This window comes from Atractosteus spatula, chromosome 8, assembly GCF_055471065.1.
Source record: "Atractosteus spatula isolate fAtrSpa1 chromosome 8, fAtrSpa1.hap1, whole genome shotgun sequence".
Taxonomy (NCBI): Eukaryota; Metazoa; Chordata; class Actinopteri; order Semionotiformes; family Lepisosteidae; genus Atractosteus; species Atractosteus spatula.
In genome coordinates this window covers 62,365,182-62,389,398 of record NC_142713.1, presented here as the reverse complement: position 1 = coordinate 62,389,398, position 24,217 = coordinate 62,365,182, and the positions used below count along the sequence as shown (strand labels likewise).

Here is a 24,217-nt window from a genome sequence, read left to right as displayed (position 1 = left end):
AACAGTCTTACCTAATTTGCTTACTTGATTTAATTTTGGGGTATATTACATGTTCACTACTCTGAATACCATCATAGAAATACAACCTTCAGTTCCAAATAAAAAGGGAATCTTGTGACTGATTAACAAGGTCTGAAGAAATTCCTCTTATACAATATCACATATTCATTACTTTCTGATTTATATACATGTATATATACAAATATGCTCATAATTTAAATAATTAAAGTAAAAATATCTAGCTTTATATATACCTCCAATGTGAATAATCACACTTTTGAAAGGGAAATTGAGAAAAAATCACTTTTCTTTAACAATTTACGGTCAAAAATCCCTGTTCAATCATCTTTTATTATTTCTATTTATGTTTAATCATTCTGAACATCACTGTGTTCTATTTAGTAATGTAATTACATGGGAAAAGAACGGACGTCTGAGCAGCGCTACTCTAAACTGATGGCTATTCATCTCGTCCCTAAAAGGCCAAGTGACAGGCTTGGTGCAGGTCCAGGAGTGCGTTGGAAGGTGACCAACCTGTCTGGTAGAGCTTGTAGGACCGTCGGCATTAGAACTCCCGAAATGGCCTTGTACAGTATGGAGTCACAGACACCGACTATGTTCACGACTGTGGAGGAGCCCAGGACAGGCAACATGTGAGGTGGCATTCCTTGCCAAAAGTGCAGCAGAAAGCTTTGTACCTGCAGTGACATGAAAAACAACAACAACAACAACCGCTTCAGTAATCTGGGTCGAGGATGACAGTTGACTTCACTTCATTTTGTTTTGAAATAGCCTTGTCAATAATTATGATTTCATTTTTATATAGCGCCTTTTAATGTGGTTTCTCAAAGCGATTTACAGAAAACACACCATTCACAGTGGGAAGAGATTAAACAGTTACAGTGAGGGTTTAGAATACAGAATGAAAGCAAAGGGGCAGACAGAACAAGTTAAATAAAAGCACTCCTAAAATGAAGGTTTTCAAGTCTTGATTTGAAAGAGCACAGGTAAGGTCACTGTCTGATATCCTTGGGGACAGAGTTCCAGAGCTCTGGGGCACAACAGAAGAAGACCCCATCATCAGAGTGTAGACAGGCTTGGGGGACAGACAGGAGACCAAAATACCGAGGTTCCAAGCCCTTATAGGTGAGGATGATGATTTGGAAGTCGACACAAAACCTGATAGGAAGCCAGTGATAGGAGTAATGTGATCACAAGATTCTGGCTGCTGAAGTTTGTTCACTGTTAAGTTAGATACCCCAGCAAGCAGTGGATTACAGTAATAAATTTGAGAGAAAAAAGTGTTGACCAGTTTTTCAGCAACATTTAACAACATAGGACATACTTTTCTGAGCTGGAAGAATGATGTTTTATATGTGGGTCAAACATGAAGCATTGATCAAATATTACCCACAAGTTCTTCAATTTATATTGAAACTCAAGTAAAGTACCGTGGGTTAATGGGTTACTGCATTAGTTTTAAGATCACTTTATTGGTCATATACAATTTCTTGTATTAGGAATTTGACATTTCACATACCCCAACTTGCACTCCATGAGACACACAGACAGGGAGAGAAGCCGGGGGTCAAAGCGCAGGGTCAGTCATTTATACAGTGCCCTGGAGCAGTTGGGGTTAAGGGCCTTGCTCAGGGGCCCCAACAGAGTAGGATTCCTCTGCTAGCCACGGGATACAAACCGGCAACCTTCCAGCCACAGGCGCAGATCCTGAGCCACAGAGCCACCGCTCCGCCCGAATACGTGTTTGTTGAGCGGTGCCAAGCAGCATGGCTTCAGTCTTGTCGGTTTCAATGAAGAAAATTTGGATTCATCCATATGTTTGTGTCAGAGATGCAATTAGAGAGAGCGGATGCAGCCACTTCAGTGTCAGGTTTAGTATGGATGTAGATTTGAGTGTTATCAGCATAGAAATGATCATTTAGACCATGTGTTCTTCATAGTGGACCAAGTGGGAAAGGAATTTAAAAAAATGTGAAAATAACCACACACTCTGGAGAGTCTCAAAAGAATCAATAATCTTTCATGGGACTGCTATGCCACCGAACATGTTTTGCTGCAGAAAATTGAATTGTCTACATTTTCTAGCAAAGAGGCTAAAGAAAAACAACAGACCTACCTCATCGAAATTTGCCCGTATTACAGTATCAAGAATCCTTTGACAGTGGGTTCTGTACATCATAATGAATGTAGAAACCTGTGTGAGAAAAGCACATTTTGCTGCTGTTAAGTTCCTGTTTGGCAGGTGGCTACTTCATGTGTAACAGTTTCTTGAAGGCATCTCGAAAGCACGAAAGCACTTTTTATAGATCTGCATTACCCAACTTTAAGTTATATCTGAAAATGTAAAATGTTATTTATATGAAGAAAATGCAGAGTACGTATTCAATATTATTATCATATTATTATATACTAATTTTGCAAGCTAAATCCAGCGTTAGACTTCACCATGAGCGTGACATACAGTATAGAATATGTACTCTGAGGGTTTAATGAGTGTAATGACAAAAAGAATAAAAATCTCTGCCCTAGGAAATGAGTTGTGGCCTACACAGAAACAAGACGAGGCTAAACAGCATTGGTGCACAACTTAAGAAAGTTTGTATCTAACCCTTGCACAGCCAGGCTCCAGCACAGAAGAAAAGCAGTGAAGAAAGGCAGGCCAGCTGGGTATTTAAAAGTCTGTTTACCTTCTCCTCTGGCAGACTTGCTGGCAGATTTAGATCTTTGACATTTGGAAACTCTGGCAGTAGAGTTCCCAGTTTGGAGCGCGGTGAATATGCCACTGTCTGCTTGGTGACCTCCTTCTTCCCTGTGTCGTTTACCCAGGCTGCCCCTTTCTTGGAGTACATCACATCGTAATACTGGGAGCTCTCTTTCACCGCAATCCCGTAGTAATGGTACCTTGGGGAGAAAACAGTGTGTGTCTTACTGGCGCAAGAATGAGTGGTCTTAACAGGTTCAATATCTGAAAAGCTGTACAGAGTAAAGGTGAGGCAAATGTTGAGAACAAAGAGAGGTGTTAATTTGAGTTTTATAGAAGATTGATCATTTTGGGGGGGTTAATTTGTGGTCAATTGAATGAACTGTTTTAAAAGAAGAGTTTCACCAGGTTGAAAAGGGTTATTTTACTGATAATCCTGTGATTCTTTGGAAATTATCTTCTTTTTTTTTTATTTATTTGTTTATTACTTATCATACCATATATAAACTGTAAATTTGTCAATTTTTTATTTTAATGATCTCATAAAAAAAATCCATAGTCTGTTTCTACTGTCTTATCCTGCAATGCCCCATTAACTAACATTCCCTACTGAGGACAGTGCCTCCAGTTGGAATTTAAAATGCCTTTGTTCGTGACTCAAACTAAGCATTAGTTTTATTGTCAGAAGAGAGAAAAATACCACATGAATTGCAGTGAAAACCCAAAGCATATTCCTATATAAAAGCAATCCGAGTCTCACAAAGTCAGGTCTTTTCCTTAGTGTTGTACTACAACGAATGGATAACACAAGGAACATCTATCCCACATCGGTACTTCAAAACGCTTTTCGTAGTGAAGCCCTTCACACAAGTGGAATGGCTTCTATATTGCATTGACCTGCCTGAGAGGAGAGGATGAAGGAGTGAAAGACAGAGTGTGGTTTATACTCACTTTGACTGCCCTCTTGTCCCCAGTCTTCTTGTAGTTAGTTGTGGGAACTGCTGTCTTATTATCTATGCATATGAGAAAAATGGTTGAACAGTGAATCTGTGGAGACAAACTAGGTCTAAAGATCTTTAACCCAATTGCAAAGTATAACCAATAATCTTCAGTAGTGCTATATTTGATTGCTATGTCTTGTTTGCTAGTGGCTTCCTCATTCTGCTAAATGGAAACTCACCACCATGTGCTTTTGTTTGTCATTTCTAAATGGCAGGAAATTTGAATATTTTAGTTCACATCTGCTGATATCATTTGATAAATAATCTATTATACATTTCTATCATATACAATATATTATGTATTTTACAAAAGCATCACACATTCACTAAAACAGCAGGAAAAGAGCCTTTTCATTTTTTCCTCCATATAGCTCAAATCTTTATGCTACACTGTTTGGAAACACCTCAGATAACCACTGCAAGTAAAAAAATCACATACATGTGTATGTTATTGAACCCATCGGTTAACTGAGGAAAAAATTCTGTGCACATAATTACTGAGATATAAATAATAATAATAATTTACTATAATTTTAAGTCTTAAGTGTATGCTCCTAAGAAAACAGTTTTAAAAATTTGTTTAACTCTGCTTCTTACATGATAAATGTAAAACAGATTGATAGGCTGCTAAATCTGAGAGAACTGTTAAGTGTTTTATTTATCTTTAGTCTCATACTGAACAAACAAACTGAAATGAACAAACAAAAAAAACTTTAATACGTTTATTTTTGTTTTAACTATACATATTTCTTGAATAGACATAATGTGTTAATTCTGGAAATGAGAAACTTGAAGACTGACCTCAATGTGAGTCAAAAACCTTTGTCAACAATTCGTTTAGACAGGTTTGGGATATTATTTTTACTTCTAAATTTTGGCAAGTTTTAGAAATGTCTGTAGGCTTGGGCCAGACTCTGCTTGCTTCAATTCGTGGTGCAAAACTTTAGCAAATAGTCAAGCTTTCTATTGTTCAAAATAAAAAAGGAGAGAGCTGTGAAGTTTCTGTCCGGCTGTTTGATAAATGAGCAGACAGGGAGGCAGCCCTCACACTTTTTGTCCTGAGTCAATGAAGCTTTCCTAAAGGACACCCCATGCTGTTCCAGCTACTGATCTAACATTCCGCAACATCTCGGCCTTCCAAATTCCCTTTAATTAGACATTAATCCCAGCCCCTCTCTTTTTCAATATCCTCAGACAGGAGACTGGAGGGGGGGCGTAGGTTGGGGAGCTTCACAGGGTTGTGGGAACAGAAACAGCCGCGCTCAGCCCAGTTTTATTGGAATTTGAACTGTGCATTATTTAATATTGTCTCTCCAGCAGGAATCCGAAAGGAACGTCATCAACTTATCAACACTCCCTCTTTTCAAATAGTTGATACCTACAGCAGCTTGTTTACAAAGGTAGACATGATGTCAGTTTATTGGTTTATTTTTTAGGAGTGGGGGAGTAAATGCTTCATAGTATTTTTTTCTATCATGGCTCTAAGCACTATTGAAGAAAGTGTATTGAATAAATAAATCTGTTTACATTTCAAAACTCAATTGTAATTTGCTTCCTAGTTTGGAATACTGCTGCTTTATCAAAAAATGACACATTACAGATTGGCCAGCTTTAGCGTCCATTCATCCAATGATGAGCACAGGCTATCTCCCTAAAACTACTGAAGTTGTCCAGAAAATATTTTTTTATGGTCCATTGAACATTCTCCATGCAATTGAAATGGAATTTTCTCCAGAGCTTAATACATTTCTTGTATTCTTTTTTTGGTTTGCATTCTGTTTAAATGTACAGGAGTGCTGTGTAACCATAAAAAAAATCCCTCAGGGGACAATAAAATCTTATCTATCTAAATCAGCATTAACAGATACGGTCAGGGAATTGTTAAACTCAAATGATATGTCAGTGCTATGTTGGTACTAAGTCTAACATGAATCCTTTAACAATACTGCTTTAAAAAGTAATGAAAATCAGACGTATCACGTCACATGGTCACGAACAGATCTTGTCTTTAGGATTCAGCAGCAACACTAAGAGAATTGTGTCTGCTGGTGTTCGTAAATGACAGTGGCATAATAAGAGACTCAGCGAGAACTTCCTTTTACCATATTTTTCAATGGTGTTTCTGCCATTTTGTTTTGTAGCTCATTCCAAAAAAAAATCCTGCTCATCCTGAAAAGCATTCTTCAAACACTCTGCAGATCAGACAACATGCCAGGCATGCTTTCAGGCCAGTGCGCCCCTGCTGTAAATGAAAAAACGGAGCCATTCCAAGATCAAAGGCTTATTATCTGTTGATTGAATGGGAAATTATCAAGGAGTATCACTCCAGTGTGAGCAGACCAATAGGCTACTGTACTTGCAGAGCAGATCATATATCCTGCCGTCAGTCAAAAGTGACACATATGTCATGAATCCTAAGCCATTTTTAAATGATTGTAGCATTTCTGACTTTATGGCTGATTTCTGTGCAAAAGATGCACATTCATTCATCTCTTCACTGCTTTGCTCAGTTTATCCATGTGAAGGAGCACATGTGTGATGTCTGTGTAAAATGGTAAAAGTATTTGGGACAATGTAGAGTCAGCTGTTAGCAGCAATAACTGCAAAAACAATTTAAAAAAATTGCACATTGATATTAAAAATGTCACAGAACAGTGGGTATTAATTTCACAAATGTTGCATGTATCATACCACTAGAAAATGCATGTATCATTGCCACAAAATACTCTCAGTGGCAAATGTTTTATGTGTATATACTTTAATATATATTAAGAATAGCTATTTAGAATGAAAGGTACTGATGTAAAGTAGAGTCCTTTGCCATTGTTGATGAGTTGGTTATGTGTTTTCTAAATCACATTTGTATTAGGAACTTGTGTATTAGTGGCAGTGCTGTACTGCATGATGAAACTTTGCTTTGCTATTTGACTTTTACCTAAGCAGTTCACCAATGTGTTGCATTTTGTGGATGTTCCTTTTATTCTTCTTTGTTAAACCTTAATGCAGTCTGTGTCCTAGAGCATCCCATTCAATATTGAATTGACAGGGAGTTATATTCATTTAGTAAATAAATAAACCCATAAATAAATCCATGCAATGCGTTCAGAATAAACATATTTTCATTTTATTGCTTATTTATGGAGTTATCCATTACGATTCTGGGATTCCTGCATTTTTTACCCTTAAACGTGACATTGTTTTTTTCTCATCTGAATGTTCAGTTCATTTAGATTGGGTGTATTCAGGGAGACCTGTACATGCAGGCTTGGTTAGTAGCCACTGACTGTTTATAAGGGGATATATTTTTCAGTACCACCTTGTTTTAAAAGAGCTTCATTTTTTAAGCTTTCAGGTTAGTTATGGTTTCGAAAGACCATGCAGTTCACGTTAAACATGCATTGAGAACTAGGCACTGTGCTCTTGTAACATGTTTTAAACTCCCAGCCAAAGCTTTCTCAGCCCACATTTTATAGACATGCCAAAGAGCTCTTTTATTCTGCTTCACCTAAACCCAAGCATTATAATCACTGCCAAAGAACCTATTTATTGATGCTTAGCTGCAGCCAAGTCTTATAAACAGACTAAGAAGCTTTATGTAGCCAACCACTTACAAGAATTCCATGTATGCCAGTTTTATCTTTCTGAAACTGGCACAAACAACAGAGCAAGTGTAGCCTATTGTGTAACTTGGGCAAAGCTCAAATCTTACCTTTCCAAAGCTTGCAGCGTTGACAGGCTGTGTATCATTCTTCTCACAGAAGTCCAGGTAATGCATGTACAAGGCACTTCGAGGAATGCACACACCCTCGGCAATCTCGTAATTTTCTTCCAGCCTACAGTACAAAAGAGATCAGGTTGTCAGTCTGGCAAATGACTTGTAATCCATCCTTCTTGCTCCGTGGCAAGGTGCTGGAAAATGATTCTGATCTATCTAATCAGAATCAGTCAGAAGGTCCCATTTTAAATTGGAAAATTGGTTTTCCTGTGAACTACTGTATTAATGTTGAATCCTTCTTAAGAATGCAAAGCATTAAAAAGAAGAGAATGTCATTTGGCCCACCTAACACGTTTGGTTGTCTGTACTTAATTGATGTGAGCATCTCATCCAGTTGTTTCTTAAAAGAAACCAGTTTATCACCTTCAGAAACTTTATCAATGCATTTGATTTTACTTGGATCAGTTCCCCTCATCATCATCTCTGTTTAACACCAAAAGAATCACTAATTTTAACCTGTCAGTGTAGACATTTTTTTAAAGCTGGGGATGTATCTTGTTTATCTTGTCTTTGATTCCAGAGAATCAACACTTTTTTACAATGTGGTGATCAAAATTGTACACAATATTCTAAATTAGTCATACTTGTGCATTGTGCAATTTTAACATAGCATTCCTTTATTTAAAATATTAAACTTTTAGCTATATATTATAACATTAAGTTTGCCTTTCCTATTAGTTCCCCAAAGTGTCTAGAAGATGTAAATTATGTCAATATAAATAAGTCTTTTTCTTAAGTGTGTTTCTCATCTTATGTGTTTATGTTTTTTTACTTACATGAAACACTTTGCACTTGTATACACAAAATGTCATCTCTCTTGAATTTTATCTAGATGTTTTTAAATTTCTTTTGTCACTTCTGTGATTAGTATTTGGTAATCCTTCTATTTTGGTATAATATTGTAACAGAAGCATTACAATATGCTAATGGTTTTGCTAAATTGCATTGGTATAATTTGTTTGACTAATTTGCTAGCTGTACCAGAATCTAAATTACTGATATATTTATTCACTGATATCCTGATAGAGATACCTGTACGGTATGGTATTCCAATATTAACATCAGACCCAGTCTGATCTTTCACTCTTTATCTGCTGTACTATTCATTAACACATTCCAAGTCTAAAATTATGAATTAAAAAGTTAATAATATGTGGTGTTGAAAATATAGCAATATAACAACAACATTGAAAATATTATCCATCCAGTACAGGGCCAGATCTATTATGTGTCAACATAGACACCTAAGCAAGACTTAAGGTCTCTAAACCCTTTATATTTCCATGTAGGTGATCCTCTAGTTTTGTTCTAATTATTGTTTCTATAACCTTACATATAACAGATCTCAGATCTATTTGTGTATAATTACTTGGTTCAGTTTTTTTCACCTTTTTATGGATATGTGTTACATCGACAATTCTCCAGGTTTAAGCAGCTGCTGAAAGATTTGCGTCACTGGCTTACGAATAACACCCTTTGTTTTCTTAAGTACAACTGGTAGGACACCATCGACCACTGGAGATTTATTAATCTTGGCCTTTTCACCTTCTCAGAACACTTCTGCCTGTTCTATGCTAATGCCACGGCGCTCGGTGCTCTGAGCAAGCTGCTGGTGGGACCTCACTCCTGTCTGAAATCTGGGCAGCGTAGAATTCGACCACAGCAGAGGAGTGGTCTTCTGGCACAGCACAGTTCATCTCTGTCCAGGGGACTGTGCAAGCAGCAGGGGTCAAATCCCGGCAATGACAGCGAGAGGTGCACTCATCACACTATTAATATGTATACAGAACCTTGGCCTACGTCTCCCTGAGGTACATCATCATCTTACTAAGTGACTCTCTGTGGTCATTAAAAATCCCAGGGCGTTTCTCTGAACTGGCTTCATCCCTGTGCTCTCCTCCCCACTGAGAGCTGGTGTGTGGGGAGTGTACTGGCGCACTATGGCTGACGTGGGGCTACACAATGGTGTAGGAGGAGAGGAGTCCCCATTACCTGTAAAGTGCTTTGAGTGTAGTGTTCAGCTATATAAGTGTAAGGAACTATTATTATTATTACTATTAGTTCCTTGTGCCTACATGCTCATAGCAGGCTATGCTAAGCCACTAATTGGCATTCAGAGAGATACAGCTGTTCGTTAAATTATTAATTTTCTCTAGTGTGCAGATATTTAAGCCTTGTTTACCATAGATGACACAGCAGCCTTAAGAATCATGTATTGTATTCTTGCCTTTCACCTGCTAGATACATTGTGAATAACTGGCCCAAAAGAAACACTTTTAATAAGGTTTTTATATAAAAAACAGAACTTGCTCTATCCATCAGACAGTTCAGAATATAGTGCTTTCTAGATTTATTCATACTTCAGAGTAAATAGGAACACATATGTCACATAAATGAAAGACGCTTCTTATATGGCATAATGTGTTGAGCTTACAGAAATCCAAAATGTTATACTATTTTCCTAATAGCACTGCAGAAAGTGTAGTGATATTTGTCATAATTTAATTCTAGAAAGCAAACACTACCAAACGGATTGGATGGGTTGAATGGCCTCCTCTTGTTTGTAGTTGTTTTTATGTTCTTAAGACACCTCCTGTAATGTCTTTTAAGGATCCTTAGAGAAGGATTTTTGACCATTTTTCCAGGTAGAATTGTCTCCTTTCATATCCCTTGGTTTATACTTTCGGACTGAAATCCTGAGTTCTTTCAAAAATGTTTAGACTGAGGTCTGGCAATTGAGATGGCCTGTCAAGCACATTTGTGTTTTGTAGTTAGGCACTGCTTTGCCTGTCTGCATGCATGTATTGGATCATTGTCTTGCTAAACATTTTGGCTAGGCTTGAGCTTCTGTGCAATGCTTCTACAATTACAGTATAGCATTTTTAGATTTCTTTAAGCAAGACATGTTATTCAAATCAGGAGGGCCTTTGTATGTCAAAAGTTTCAGAAGGCTTGCCTTAAAGTTCCTCTAATTAGTCAATTCGTACCAAGAACTGTTGTGTGTGAACCAGGCAATATTGTTTTCCTTTTGCCTGCTGCCACCCAGCCTTTGAGAATGCAGAATCTGTTTTCAGCTTGTGGGAATCTAATGGTGAGTTGCATTGAATAAGAATGAGCTTTTCTGAAACTGGGACTGAAATATGGAAAAAAAGAATTGTGTTCTATATTTTGACATTCAATACAAGAAAGTTGGTGTCGGAAACTCGTTCACTGAAGATCAGTGCAGCTGAGTTCAACCAGATTGCACTGGCTTGTGTTGAATTTTAGAATTCATGTACTGTACTCATAAAAATATTTTTATAGGCCAGTTTGACTTGACTGACAAATTTTTCTGAAAGTAATTTCTCAACACCCTTTAAGACCTGGTACTAAAGACCATCTGTATTGATCTTGTCATTTTGATTTTCTCAGAATGGATACTTATTGGTGCTTTGGTGTAGACTACGATGTGCAATGCTTAATCCTTATTCCAATGAAAACAGCTTCTGGAAAGGCTTTGTACAGTAACTACCAGGATGTGTGTAGGAAATCAAATCCGTGTCACACAAACCTTAGTAATCTGTCTGAGTGAATGAATTTAAGTGCCCAATTTATAAAACAAAACTGTACACCTTTAATTTATTTATTTGTTTTTGAACATTTAGAAAGTTTTCTTTTTAATAAACTATTAACTTACTATGTAATACTGATTGCAGGAGTAAGCAGAAAAATAAGAAAGATTAACATCTTACATACAAACAGAAAACAAAATAACCTGAAAATATACTCAAGCTCTACCGATTTAAACATAAAATAGCACAGCTCAAACGAGTGCTCTTTTCTTAACCTTTGCACAATGCAAAACACTATTGTCAGCTATAGAGAGGGATTAACAATAGTTCCAGGGTGATACGCCTTGATTCTGTTTGACCCTTGCTTTTTAGCAAATGGATTTTCACATTACCCATCAATCAGGACATAATGACAATCTGTGGGATCTTCCACAATTACTCTTGTTCTGAATGCTTCTTTGCCACTGTACTCTGTTGAAAATCCCACAGCAAAGATATGATATTTGATGCAGATTTGATTATGGTCCATTGATTATGCAGTCCTTTGTCACAAGTTTGTCATAAAACAATGCAAAAACTCTGTTCCCTGCATTTTTACTGTGAGGATTAAAGCTCACTTATGAAATTTATTGTCATCATTCTGAAGGCTCAGTTTAATATTTAGTTTAAGAAAAATGCTCCACTTAAATTTATTCACATTTAAATATGATCATCTTCATTTTATATTATTATAATCAGGGAAGTAAAAATTCACCTCTTGAAAATGGTTTACCACAGAACACCACCAATACTCTACAGCTGTTAATTTGAGAAAGAACAGTACTTAACTCCAATAAAGACTGGTAATCCCAAAGTGCATTTTGAATGTTAAATATTATTAAAGGAACAAGTAATAGGTTTATTCCATGAAATGGAATAAAAAAGCTGCTGACGCAGCTACCAACCTGAAATATTATTAAATGTTTCTATATAATTTTTTACATTCATAACAAATAGTTTACTTGACATTATGCTTTTTGTTGCAAGGAAAATACAGTACAACTGATGCAGACTGCCTTTAAAAAACATGTTACTGAAATATGGAATTGTGTGTGTGTGTGGACAGGCAATTCATTGTGATATGAAACAACATTTTGGCTCCCTCGCTGCATACAGTATTATTACTTTAATTGAATAAGCTCTTAAAGCCTTTAGAAATAATCACTGTTGTTATGTTATTGCCCTTTAACACAAAAGGTGATCTTTAAACACAGACTTGGATAAAATAACCCAAATCATTACAGGTTTGTGTTTTGATTTTACCACTAATTCCGGTAATAAACTATATTTCAACACTGGCCTGTGAAAAACACCAGCTTAAAACATATATATAGACACAACTACAAGAATTCTAATCCTTACTTTCCTTCACACTTATCAAACTATTGTGTCAATATAGCATGTGAAATATATTCATTTATGATTACATGAAGAGACTTCTTCCTTCTAGCTCAGAAACATTTTGTGATAATTTTTCCCTCTTATTTGCTATTTTTGGGAATGTGATTTCGTTGTTATATTGTGTTCTTAACAAAAGTTAATTTTGTTAAAAAGAATATTTTAAAGTATTCTCAATATGCTTTTTATAATTTATTGATTATTAAAAATTCTTAATATAAATCCTACCTACAGTACGTTCTTGACCTGGTGTTTAGTTGTATGTATGAATCATCTTCATACAGCGTCCAGGCACATCCAGGTTTTCCTATGTCTTAATAAAATGCTTGGGAACTAAACCTTTTTCAATTGAAAGAAGGAGAGTGCACAACACCAACTTTTGTGTCCTGTTGGCGTTTTCCTTCATATAAAATCCTAATTGGCAACAGGTGGCCTTTTGATCCTTTGTTGAGAAGAGGCACTGCAATGTTACCACTGGTTCACGTCACCTCATTTCCCAGTTACTAGAACAGCAGTGACACGGATGGAATTTGCCTTCGTAAAAAGGCAGGGTAGGGTCTTTATGGGCTTGCAAAGAAAGACAGTCAGCTCTTAGCAGTGTCACAGGCTCTTTTAGATACATTTATTAAGGCCTGTGAAACAGGACTCCTAATTGGTATGTCAGTCTGACTGCATACACAAGGCATAGTATGTAGTTCATTTTTTCTGCCCAGTTTTAATCTTCATTTGGCTATCACACATATGCTATTTCACTAGCAGAAAAAAAATTCTAGCAACCATCCTCATGTCATTTTCTCTGTTACTGTATCGTGTGTGAACTGGACTCGTAAATAAAGCAGTGATGGAAAAAAATCTGTTTAATTACAGAGCCTGAATATTTTTAAACTAAGCATCCGGTTTCTCTTATTAAATAAGTTCCAAGATTAAACAACCAGCCACCATGCTACTCTGAGTTACAACAGCAAATATACTACTGCATTTGAGACTTTTAAACACATAAGCCATCCAGTTTAGAGTAAGCAATAGTTTTTCATTGTAATGTGATTTAGAATGACCATGTGTGGTAGTTCAACCCAAAATCAAGGACGAGAATGTGTGTACTCACCATTGTAAAGTAGCTGGGGTTGAGTGTGGTTTGGAAGCTCTGTTGTTTTCTTTTTCCTCATCTGTTTCAGGAAAGATTATTTACACATTATAATGCTGATAATAACCATCTATAAACAGTTTATTACTACTACTGCTGAAGATAATAATAACAATTGCAGATGTGTGCTTCATCTGACATGAGCAGTTTATTGATTTTTAAACAATTCAGTTGTCTTGTTCTGTGTGCATGCAGTTGAGAAAAACAAGACTTACCAACACAGTCACAGTAATATAACATAGCACATTCAAATTAAGCAACACACACCACACCATAATATCTGCTAGCTACAGTAAAATGTGGCTCAGTTATGTACTCAAAAACATTTAAAATGCAAGAATTTGGTATTGGGAAAAAAGTATTTGGTGTGTTTTTAATGCCTCTCAGTATATTACCAGGCTTTCACTTGCTTAAAAAGTATGCAACATCACTAAAAATGTACTGTACATGTCAACAAGTGCAAACAAGCTGCACCACTGGATCAAAACACTTCAGCAATAAAGACATATCTTGTGTTGTGGTACTCTCCAGCAGTGAAGTTCATCCCCAGAAATACCACATTCATCTTTGAAACAGGTAAGTAGCCCCTCACTGTGTATCAGAATAAGGACAGCAGCATGTTTGCTTTCAAATCATTTAAGAACATAAGAATTTTTAGGAACGAGAGTCCTCCACCCAGCCCAGGTAGTAAGTAGCTACAGTAACTGATCTGAAGACCCTCTCCCACGGTTTCTTAAAAGTCAGGTCAACAGCTTAAACAATATGACTGGGTAGCGTGTTTCAGATTAGCACAATCAAAATTTAAATGCACCTTCATGTAACTTCCAATATTTTTGTGCAAAAAGATTTGTTGATTGTTGGTATCACAATTGTGGAATATACTGTGCATAGAAATATATCAAACAAAAAGAGAACAGCAGAACTGGTGTATACAGCAATATGCTAAGTGCAGTTCATGGGGGCACTGAATATATCACTTACAGCACGGTACTTTGCTGTGAAAAGGAACTTGCTATTCAAGGCTACAGTCTGGAGCAGTGGTTAAGTGGATTATACCTGGAAGGTTGTGGGTTCATATACAGTACCATGTGTGACACTGCTTTTGTACCCTTGAGAAATAGGTTCTCCTCCAAAAGATACCTATCTGTATAAGTTGTCTTGGATAAAAAGCATAAAATAAAATATGCAATAAATATATGAACAAAGCTCTCTTCTGCAGTCATATGGGTATATAAATATTTATTCATTTAAAATAATAAACAACTACATTTCACAAACCCTAAGTTGGATGCTCTTTCTGTTGTGTGAAATGTATTTCACACAAATTCCGCCATTAAATGCCCTGTTACATGAATGGTTAGTCTCAACGTTGTCATTGTAAATGAGTTGACATATCTGTTAAAATAAAGGATTCATTTTTAAAAAATTCAGGAAGGGACAGAAGGCTAAGATCAATTGGCAAAAGACTTGTCCTCTTAAGTCCTGGAAATGTTTTCTTGCAGTTTCGTATGCAATGCAACAACATCATCATCTTCAGACTTTTGAAAGCAAATCCAGTCAAATGTGAGCTAGCCCAGACTGAGAGCACTTGTCATAGAACATGTCCTGAGCCCAGAAACTCCAGGCTGTCTGCCTGTGGGCTCTCTAACAAACTCTACCAAACTGCTGGAATGTAGCTGTAGTGGCCCCTGGAATTTCAATTAGTTCTCAGTTAAAGACAGATGATGCATGTGCAAGACGATGCACTGCCCATGACCATCAGTTTGGCTTATGTGTGGGGCAGAGCTGTCTCCACACAGGGCCACAGTGGCTGGGGGTTCCTTGTTTAACGTGAACTCTAAGTAGGAAGGACACAGATGTGCAATCCTGCAGTCCCACCAACCAAAGGTCTGATTTCCTCCCCTTGAAGTTTATTGTTTATGTCTTCCTCTTCTGCTCCTGCCCACTTTTTACTCAATCAACTAGTGTATGTACTGTAAACGTCCTTCGTACAGATTACAAAAACCACCTTCTCTAAAATCTGACAGTCCTTTCATTTAGCAAGCTTGTTTGTTTATACTATGATAACAATTCAGAAAATCATATTTGTTGTTCAAGCACAGACAACATGATCTCTGGGTAAACTCACACTCACGGTTTTCTGTCATTTATCAGAAATATTATAAACAAATTATATTGATTTGATCTACAAATAAAATGTTGTCCCCATACCCAATTTGGGTGTATTCCACACTATTTATTCACTAATTAATTTTATTTTCTGTGTCATAAACATTGATTGCCTACATTGAGACAAACTTATTGTCATTAGTAACCTAAGGGTCAAAGGTGCAGTTTTATATCCATATATCTAGAGTTTTTTTTCTGCTTTTGTGTGGGTAGTCGCAGGGTAATCATGTAAAGATCATGATGATGAATAATTAAGAAACAATGAATAATAATAATATTATGTGAAGCCCATTCCCATCTCTTATATTTTATTTTAATAAAGTGGGCCTCATTTTAAGAAGAAATTTACCAGGAATATTTCTTCCACCTTCTCTGCTGAAGTATTGCTGTCATCTGAACAGGAGACACTGTAGGGTTGAACTTGATATTTTAGACCTGGGTTCAGCAGCTCTGATCCAGATCCACAGTGTTTTCTGATTTTCATTCCAGATGATCATGGATCAATGTTGCTTAATTAAGAGAAGTTACGTGCTTCCCAGAACTCTACTCATTAACCATTTAAGACAGGAAAATTAATGGGAATTGATTTTGAGTGCAGAATAGGAAACAATCATTTGTGCAAAGCGGTGTGGGCTTCTACAACAGGCTTCCCAGTCAGGTGGTTCAGGTGCAAAGTCTGGGCTCTTTTCAGAAAATGTGAGATTTAGTTCTTAAATATTACTAATTCATTTACCGACATTTTAACACATGGCAGTTTATGTTTGGACCCATTTATACAGCCAGGTATTTTTCCGGAAAGTTCAGGTGAAGTACCTTTCCCAAGAAAACAACAGCAATGTCCCACGTGTACAATTTGAACCCACAACATTCCAGTTACACATCTAGAATCTACCTATCAGCTTTGGTCATTCTAATTAATAAGAAAAACAGGGCTAGAACTGGCATTGATGAGACTGAAATGCAATTGAAATATAAGATCAATGAAAATTCTCTTTAAAGTTCTAGAATAGAAGTACTCCCTGGTGTCTCATTGGGTTTTTTTTTCTCATTTTCAAATATTTTCTACAGCAAAACATTCCAATAATTAAAAACATTTGTTTTTTTTATTTTTCAGAGAAAAGTGCATATAATTTATTCAGACACTGCAGTTGAACCTCCTTGGATTTTTTTTTCTGAAAAAAGTTCTGAAAAACATACATATATACAGCACATAGAATACAAAAATCAGAGCATTACCACTAGAAGAGTGGTGACCTGAAGTGCTTTCTTAATGTGAGTTATACAACACAAACATCTTGTTTACATGGCGTCAAAAAAAAAACATTAAAATGATTTTTTTTTTAAACTAAAACATGATTCAGTTCAGAATATAATTCTCTTTAATACTAGACTCAAATAGAGCTTTAGTGTAAGACTAACATACTGTAAGTACAATATAGGAACAAGTCATAGGTTTATTCCGTACTTAAAAGAGAAGAAAGAAAACGTTTCGCCTTTTTCATGTGTGAGCTCACACAGCCGAAACGTTGGGTTTTCTTTCTTCCCTTTTCAGCATGGAATAAACCTATTACTTGTTCCTTTGCAGCCTACTCATGCTGATGCAGCTACCTACCTGAACTACTTCTAAGTACCGTATAGTACCATATAATCAGTCACATGGAATATGTTTGCTTATATGGTGTAGATCTTGGTGGCTTTAACATTTGTAATCCAATTTTGTTAGATCTTAGAGGATTAGTATTATTGGGTCTGGTCACTAATGGAATAGGAGATGTCTGCTGAAAACCAGGTTGTTTCTGTAAGAGGTGTTGGTGGACCAGTAGGTGGTGCCCCTCCCCCCTGCACTTTTGAATCCAATCCCTCAGTATCTTGGCCAGGGGACACTGAGGCACAGGAGGTCCAGACTTTTGATGGACATTAAACCAAGGTTTTCCTGGACTCGGTGATTTAAAGATCACATGGCTCTGTTTGTCAGAGCAGAGATGTTCACCACAGTGTCCTGGATAAACGCCACTGTGGGTCCCCTATATTTCTCACTTCTCCACCTGACCTGCACACAATCACTGCCATTCGTCACCCAGGGGGGTGCTGCAGTTCAGAGGTGGACGAACTGGGGTTGCCTCCTATGTGAACTTCAGGATCATTCCACCAACCAAACAGATTTCACCCTGTAAACATTTCCCGCTGTAACCCCAAATAGAGATGGAAGTAGTCCTTACTTTCGTCGTTCGACATATTCCCCAGAGACGTATGACTGGAGTATCGCTTGGTTTCACTTTCGCTGAGACATCTTTCAATCCAGCTTTCTGGAAAAATATCAAACAGGTGTCAGGACAAGACCAGCCTGCTATGGAATAAGAAGTCTAAAGGGCACTTTTCTATTGTATATGAGTGTGTACTGTGTGGACAGATAGGCACTGATGGTATTCATGACAGAAAAGTGCTTGGCTGTTAGTTCTCGCCTTGTTTACTGGCTCTCCGGATTTTCACAACTCTCTGTATTATCAACAATTAAAATGTCATTTTTTCCCCCCGTCACATTGTAGCAAAGGTTGTTTTTTTTCCCTTTCCAGCACATTTTCATTACTCTACCATGTAATAATGAGTTGTACTTCTTTTCTATTCCTGAATTAATCAAAAGGCATTTGGTTTATACAATCTACTTTGACAGAAACTCTTGCCATATTCTAAATGTCTTCTTATTTTCAGAGCTTGTTGTGCTAACAGTTCTCAATGTTTGGATTTTTTTTACTATTGAGGCCCTGCTGTGTCAGTGTTGTTTCATTGTAATGACCTAGCAATAATAATAATAAATAATAATAATTAGCAGAACAAGCACAGTTATCACTCCCTATAAAATACTAGAATATTCACATGAGTAACTTATGATATATGTCACATAGTAATAGAAAAATTAAATACATTGAGACTGCCCCCTCCATTTCGTCATGAGGGGCTTAACTCGTCAACCCCATAGACACACACACACCCCAGAAAGGGGGGGGGGGGGTGATTTTGCGACGGGGTAGTTAAAGAACAATTGACGGTACGGTCTTTTGTTCAACCGGGTTTCTATTTAAAATGTTTTCACCTAAAACTGCAGGAATCCTCTATTGTTCTTCCGGAGACTTACAAGCGCGCACACATGCTGAATCGAGCTCTTTCTCATTGCTCGACCAGCCCCGCGACCCAGCCGCCTTTTGTTGGATTCTAATTTCTATTACGAAATGGCACAACTGGTGTCCTTTCTGGGGCAGAATCACCAACTCATAATATTTTGCTTATTCTTGTAGATCCGTGTTTCCCGCACGGGCCGTAACAACGGTCACTATAGCAGCAGTTGCCGGGAATGGCAGTTGGCATGACAACCTGATTCAGTTACATCACAAGGGGTGAAAGTTCCAAGGCAAAGTTTTGGGGCATGTTTCACTGTCTTCATGGCAAAGTTTGCACTTGATTGGAAAGCCTTTGTGGTCATTAATGTACTGTATAGACCAGCCTTAGGGAGTGACTGACGAAAAACGAGGGAAGAATAACAATACTTTTTCTGTATCATTTTTATTGGTTACTTTTTTTAAAAACCATGGTATATACAGTACCTCTATAGGCTCTTCACTCGTAAGTAAAGATAATTACAGCTATAATATGTTTTTAATATCTGTTGACTAGCCGAAATTATTTCATAGCAGTCGCTCTCTGATTGCGCCATGCCACTGGACAGGTATATTGAAATGAGTCTATAAACCATGGATGCAAGAACGTACCGTGTTATTTATCGCGAATTTCGCGAAATTTTTAAATAATCATAAATGTAATTGGTGAGTAGCTGAGTAGAGTTCAGGTTGCTTGAGACTATACATTTTCTACTTTTTGAAAGGTCCTTTATGAAATATTACTGCGACCAGATTAAACGTTGCTCGTTATTTGTACTCTGCTGCCACTCTGATTTTACTACTACTATACTCTTACCTCTGCTACTAATAATATACTAATAATACTATATTATTATACTAATAAGTAATTTCTAGGTAATGTACGCTATGGACTACATTAAGCGGCTGACTTTATAAACTGAGGATCAACAGGTGTATTTCATCAGTTCGTGAGTTAACTGGTTAACTTTGTATCGAAATTTGTAAATGTAAATTTTCCCGTATTTATAGCATAAACGTTTTTCTTTGCGGTGATCTGCATCTGTAAATGAAATATATATATGAATTTCTATTTTCCATAAAAAATGGCACCGGATTTGCAAATCCTGTTTAATCGACGGATATTTTGAAGAAATATAGACAATATAGAAAGTACGTCTAGCAACTTGATAGAATGCATTTATAGCCATGAGAAAATCAGTGCAATTTTAACATTTTTAAAACATTTTGCATTGTATTATTTAAAGTACTTTTCATATAGTGTTTCAAATAGTTTTAAGTTATGTGTTTTAACAGCAAAGTAACAAATGAGAACATTTGTTCAATGTGGTGTTTGCTTTTTAAACAATCTTTAAAGGTTAAAACTAAAAGAAAATGACATTTTAATCGAAAACTAAGAGTATGATTTAGCTTACGTGCCCGCTTCGGTTCTCAAAATTAAGAAATAAATCAAGTTTAGAACAATTTACTACGAACTGTTTAACATTACGTCGACTTAATTAAAATACATAGGCTGCTAGGACATGAACAAAAACACAAGAAAAATAAAACTCCATTAGAAAAATTATTTTACATTTGTATGGACGATGTATAATATCGGTAAGAAATATCCGCAAATCCACTCAAGTCCTTTCGCAGAAAACTTTTGTTAGTCCAGAGTGATTATTATTGTTTTTCCTAATAAAATATGTTTCGAATTGTACAAATCTCTGTAAAAGTAAAACTGTCGCATGTTTAATAAAATTTAAAAAAATGTGTTTGATCCAAATAATTTAAGAGCGGAGAGCTGATTTAGAGCATCTAAATTGCATTCAATTAAATTCGCAAAGTGAAACGGGAATTTATTTTACAACTCATGGTTCATGCTGCCACTATATAATAAGCTAATTAATAATTGGCCAGAATATGTCTCGAGCTGTAATATAACGATACCAAATAAGATTATTAAAAAGCACAACATTAAAAATGTAGCACTGCGCTAACAATTAACAGAATTATAACTGCGATGTATGTAATAACGTGCTCAAAGTGTTAATATCAAGTAGTAGGGTATAATATTGCTAGAAATATTATCAATATTAATGATAATAACTGTAAATATTAAAGTTTTTTTCTTTCATTAAATATTCATAATGTAACAGATCCTTTAAAAGTACAGTCTACTAAACTTCTCAAGCAAAGACGTTATATTTTTATGAATATTTACATTAAAAAATATAAATTATTAAGTGATTTACCAGAGGCCCTAGTTTTAATTGTTTTATGCTACTGTATCATCAATCTGAAAAGAACACCGCACACAAATGATTTCGAGGTAAATGTTTTAAGGCCGACAAACGGATGTTGGCTTAAAACCCGTGAAGAAAATTTAGTTGCTGGTTAGCTGCTACGCGCTTAATTTATTTAAAACCCGGAAAACAGCTATATTGTAACTTTTGCCTTTAAAACCTTCTGGCGTGATTTCGCATTCCTTGGTTTGGGAACAGCGTAAGTTTTTCAGGGGCAGGTGCTCTGCAAATAAGAGCGCAGAGCAAATACACGGACTTGAGATGCAAAATTGAGATGAATGGCTAGGGTACACAAAACCTAACATTTATCTGCTTATATTGTATTTAGGTATTTAATTTTACATCTAGTTATGAAGCTGCAAAACTAATGCCTACCAATGTCTGGTTTCATCCAGTTTCTAAACAGCATTTCCAATTACTTAAAACCCGTGTTCAAATAAATTATACTTTTCCAATTCAGTCACGTTTATTTATTTTTATTTTTTGCATTGCATAGAACGAATATTACGTGCTCCTAGTTTGCTCCTAGAAATTGCCACTAGTATGAAACTTTCCTGCCACAGCTAATAGCTGCTCTCTCACATATCTGAGGAAAAGCATCAAGCACACAGGCACACCAGAGCAAAAACATACAGGTAGTATAGCTTCAACAGTGGAAGCTTGAAAACTGATGAAATCCTGCTTGCTGTTCTAACAGCCACCACAAGTATCCTTTAAATGTAACGCAGTAATGCTTTACAAACCTGTGGATTCCATGTCAGGCTCCTCCAGTAACCCACAATGCATGCTCTTCCCATCAACAGTATACAAGTTCCCCAAAAAAAGTCTTTGTTTTATACAGTGATGTACAAATCTGAGAGACTGGGGGACTCCAGTAATCCAGTAGAGGAAAAGCTAGACCCGTCAAAATGTTTGCCGATGTTTCATGGGAAAAAGCATCATTTTATAGGAGTCCTGATGGGAGAAATGTCATTGATAGGCCAGGCAGTCTGATGAATGGCTGCTAGTCAGATGGGGATGTGGCAAGACTCACTGTGAAGCCCATTGTGATGCTGTTTTGAATAAGAAAAGCTCCCTCCCCAGAAAAAGAGGGGCTTAGATCTACGCAATCCTAGCACTTTGGCCTCCCTGTCTTCCATTATAGCATTTAATACGTTTTTTTTCCTACCATTGCTTATTTAAAGCCCAAGAAACCAACACCTCTTCCTTTACTCATTATAGGGCCCTAATGAAAATCAACCACAACAGTTCTGGAGTTGGTCTCATTTTCTGGCTTAAGAGCTGGTTTGACTTTGATTGTTCCAGAAACTCATGTTTGTTAGTATTCATTCCCCGGTAAAACTCCCACACACCGAATTTGTCTTGAGGGGTTTCGTAGTGTTATATAGCGGCAGATTTTATCCATCAAACACTATAGTTTAGACGTTAGTAGGTATTGCCCGAAAGTAGGGGCTGTATTTTCTTCATAAACTCCTTTGAAAAAAATTACACAAGTGCTCCCATGATAGTTACTGTTTTTTAAATGTCAGACTGTCTGTAATGGTCTTTAAATAAATTAAACAAGTATAACTCCAGAAATCAGAAATTCTGGTGATCATTTTCCATTGTTTAATCACAGAAGGCAAGAGTAGACTTTTTTCATAGCAACTTTATTGTAGTGTGCCTGAAAAAACTGTTCGTGCTACAAAAGGGAGGCAAAAGTGCAAAGCTTGTGGCTGTGAAGGCTGTGATAAAGTGGCTGTTTTTTGGGGAAGGAAAAGCTGTGATTAGAATATGAATGGAGCTCCAGGAGAGAAGGAGAAAGGGGGATTACAGCTGAATTGCTTTGACCATGGACAGCAGCAGAACTTTCTCTTGCGGGAGACACAGCAAAACTGGATCTGCTGACAGCACATGGCAGGTTCATATTTGTACACCCAGCGATGATAGGAGTATGGTGACAGGGTCAAAAGTAAGGGAGATCATTTGAAGTGATTCTTCCAGTACTTATTTCTTGATACCATTGGATTTTCATGAGCTCCTAAATGGTTGAGGAAATAACGTTTTCTTTTCTCAGGTGACAATGAGGCCTTTTAAAGCTCCTCTATATGTCTTATCTGTAATGAAGTTGAAAAGTGTTTTTATAAATTAAATAGGGGAAACTGGAACACTTAAAATTGTATCAGTGAGAGAAAATACAGTATATTTGATGAAAACATATAGTAGAGGACAGAAGAACTATATTAGGATACCTAAGCTGGGGTTTACAAAGAGGAACTAGTTGGATTTAAGAACTAAAAGAAGCTGAGAAACAAGTTCCTTGGAATGATGACAGAAAATGTTCATGTTTCAGACGTGGTAGGAGCACATCATGCAGATTCAACGGAGTGGAAGACTTTTATCAGCAGCTCAGATGAGCACAGTAGAGCACGTTAACTGGATGCATTCCTTCCTTTACCCTTTCATTAAGTGGTCTGTCACAATAAGGTAAACCACTGCACTAAAGAGACACACCTGAGGCTGAATTAATTTAATTAATATTTTAAACATAGGTAGTACATGATATTGTACGTTTGCACTATGATGCAAGACAAAATGAATACATTACAAATACAATGCCGGCTGCTTTGATAAATATAATTGTGGGATGTTTTGCACTCTTCCTGTGCAGCTGCAGCCAGTCTCCTGGTGATGGTATTAGGAAGCTGGTCCCACAGATGTCCTATTGGATTCACGTTGTTTACTTGATACCATGCCATTGATATCCTAGCACTGCGATGTCTTGTACGGTCCTGCCATCAACACTTCTGGACTGGCTAAAGGACTTCGTCTGCACCGAAGACAAAACTGTGTTAAAGGAGATTCTTCCCCACGTCCTCACAGATGGTGGCAACGTGGCTTTCTCGGAAGGAGAAGACAAGGTATCGCAATGTATCACAACATGGCTGTGGAAGAGGTTCAATGAGTAGTGCCTTTGAGGATTGTGAATATTTGCAACA

The 24,217-nt window shown here is 36.8% G+C and overlaps 1 protein-coding gene across 1 annotated transcript in view; it reads right to left on the bottom strand.

The window, feature by feature from the left end:
• Positions 1–22,025, bottom strand: part of rfx4 (regulatory factor X, 4) — a 34,895-nt gene extending 12,870 nt beyond the window's left edge. The window contains exons 1-8 of the mRNA XM_088924133.1: positions 21,983–22,025; positions 18,019–18,105; positions 13,592–13,652; positions 7,433–7,556; positions 3,674–3,735; positions 2,709–2,922; positions 2,138–2,215; positions 535–698 (exon numbers count right to left, since the gene is read on the bottom strand). Of these exons, the coding sequence (XP_088780259.1) occupies positions 535–698; positions 2,138–2,215; positions 2,709–2,922; positions 3,674–3,735; positions 7,433–7,556; positions 13,592–13,652; positions 18,019–18,105; positions 21,983–22,025 (833 nt within the window). The remainder of the gene's footprint in view (positions 1–534; positions 699–2,137; positions 2,216–2,708; positions 2,923–3,673; positions 3,736–7,432; positions 7,557–13,591; positions 13,653–18,018; positions 18,106–21,982) is intronic.
• Positions 22,026–24,217: the final 2,192 nt, after the last annotated feature.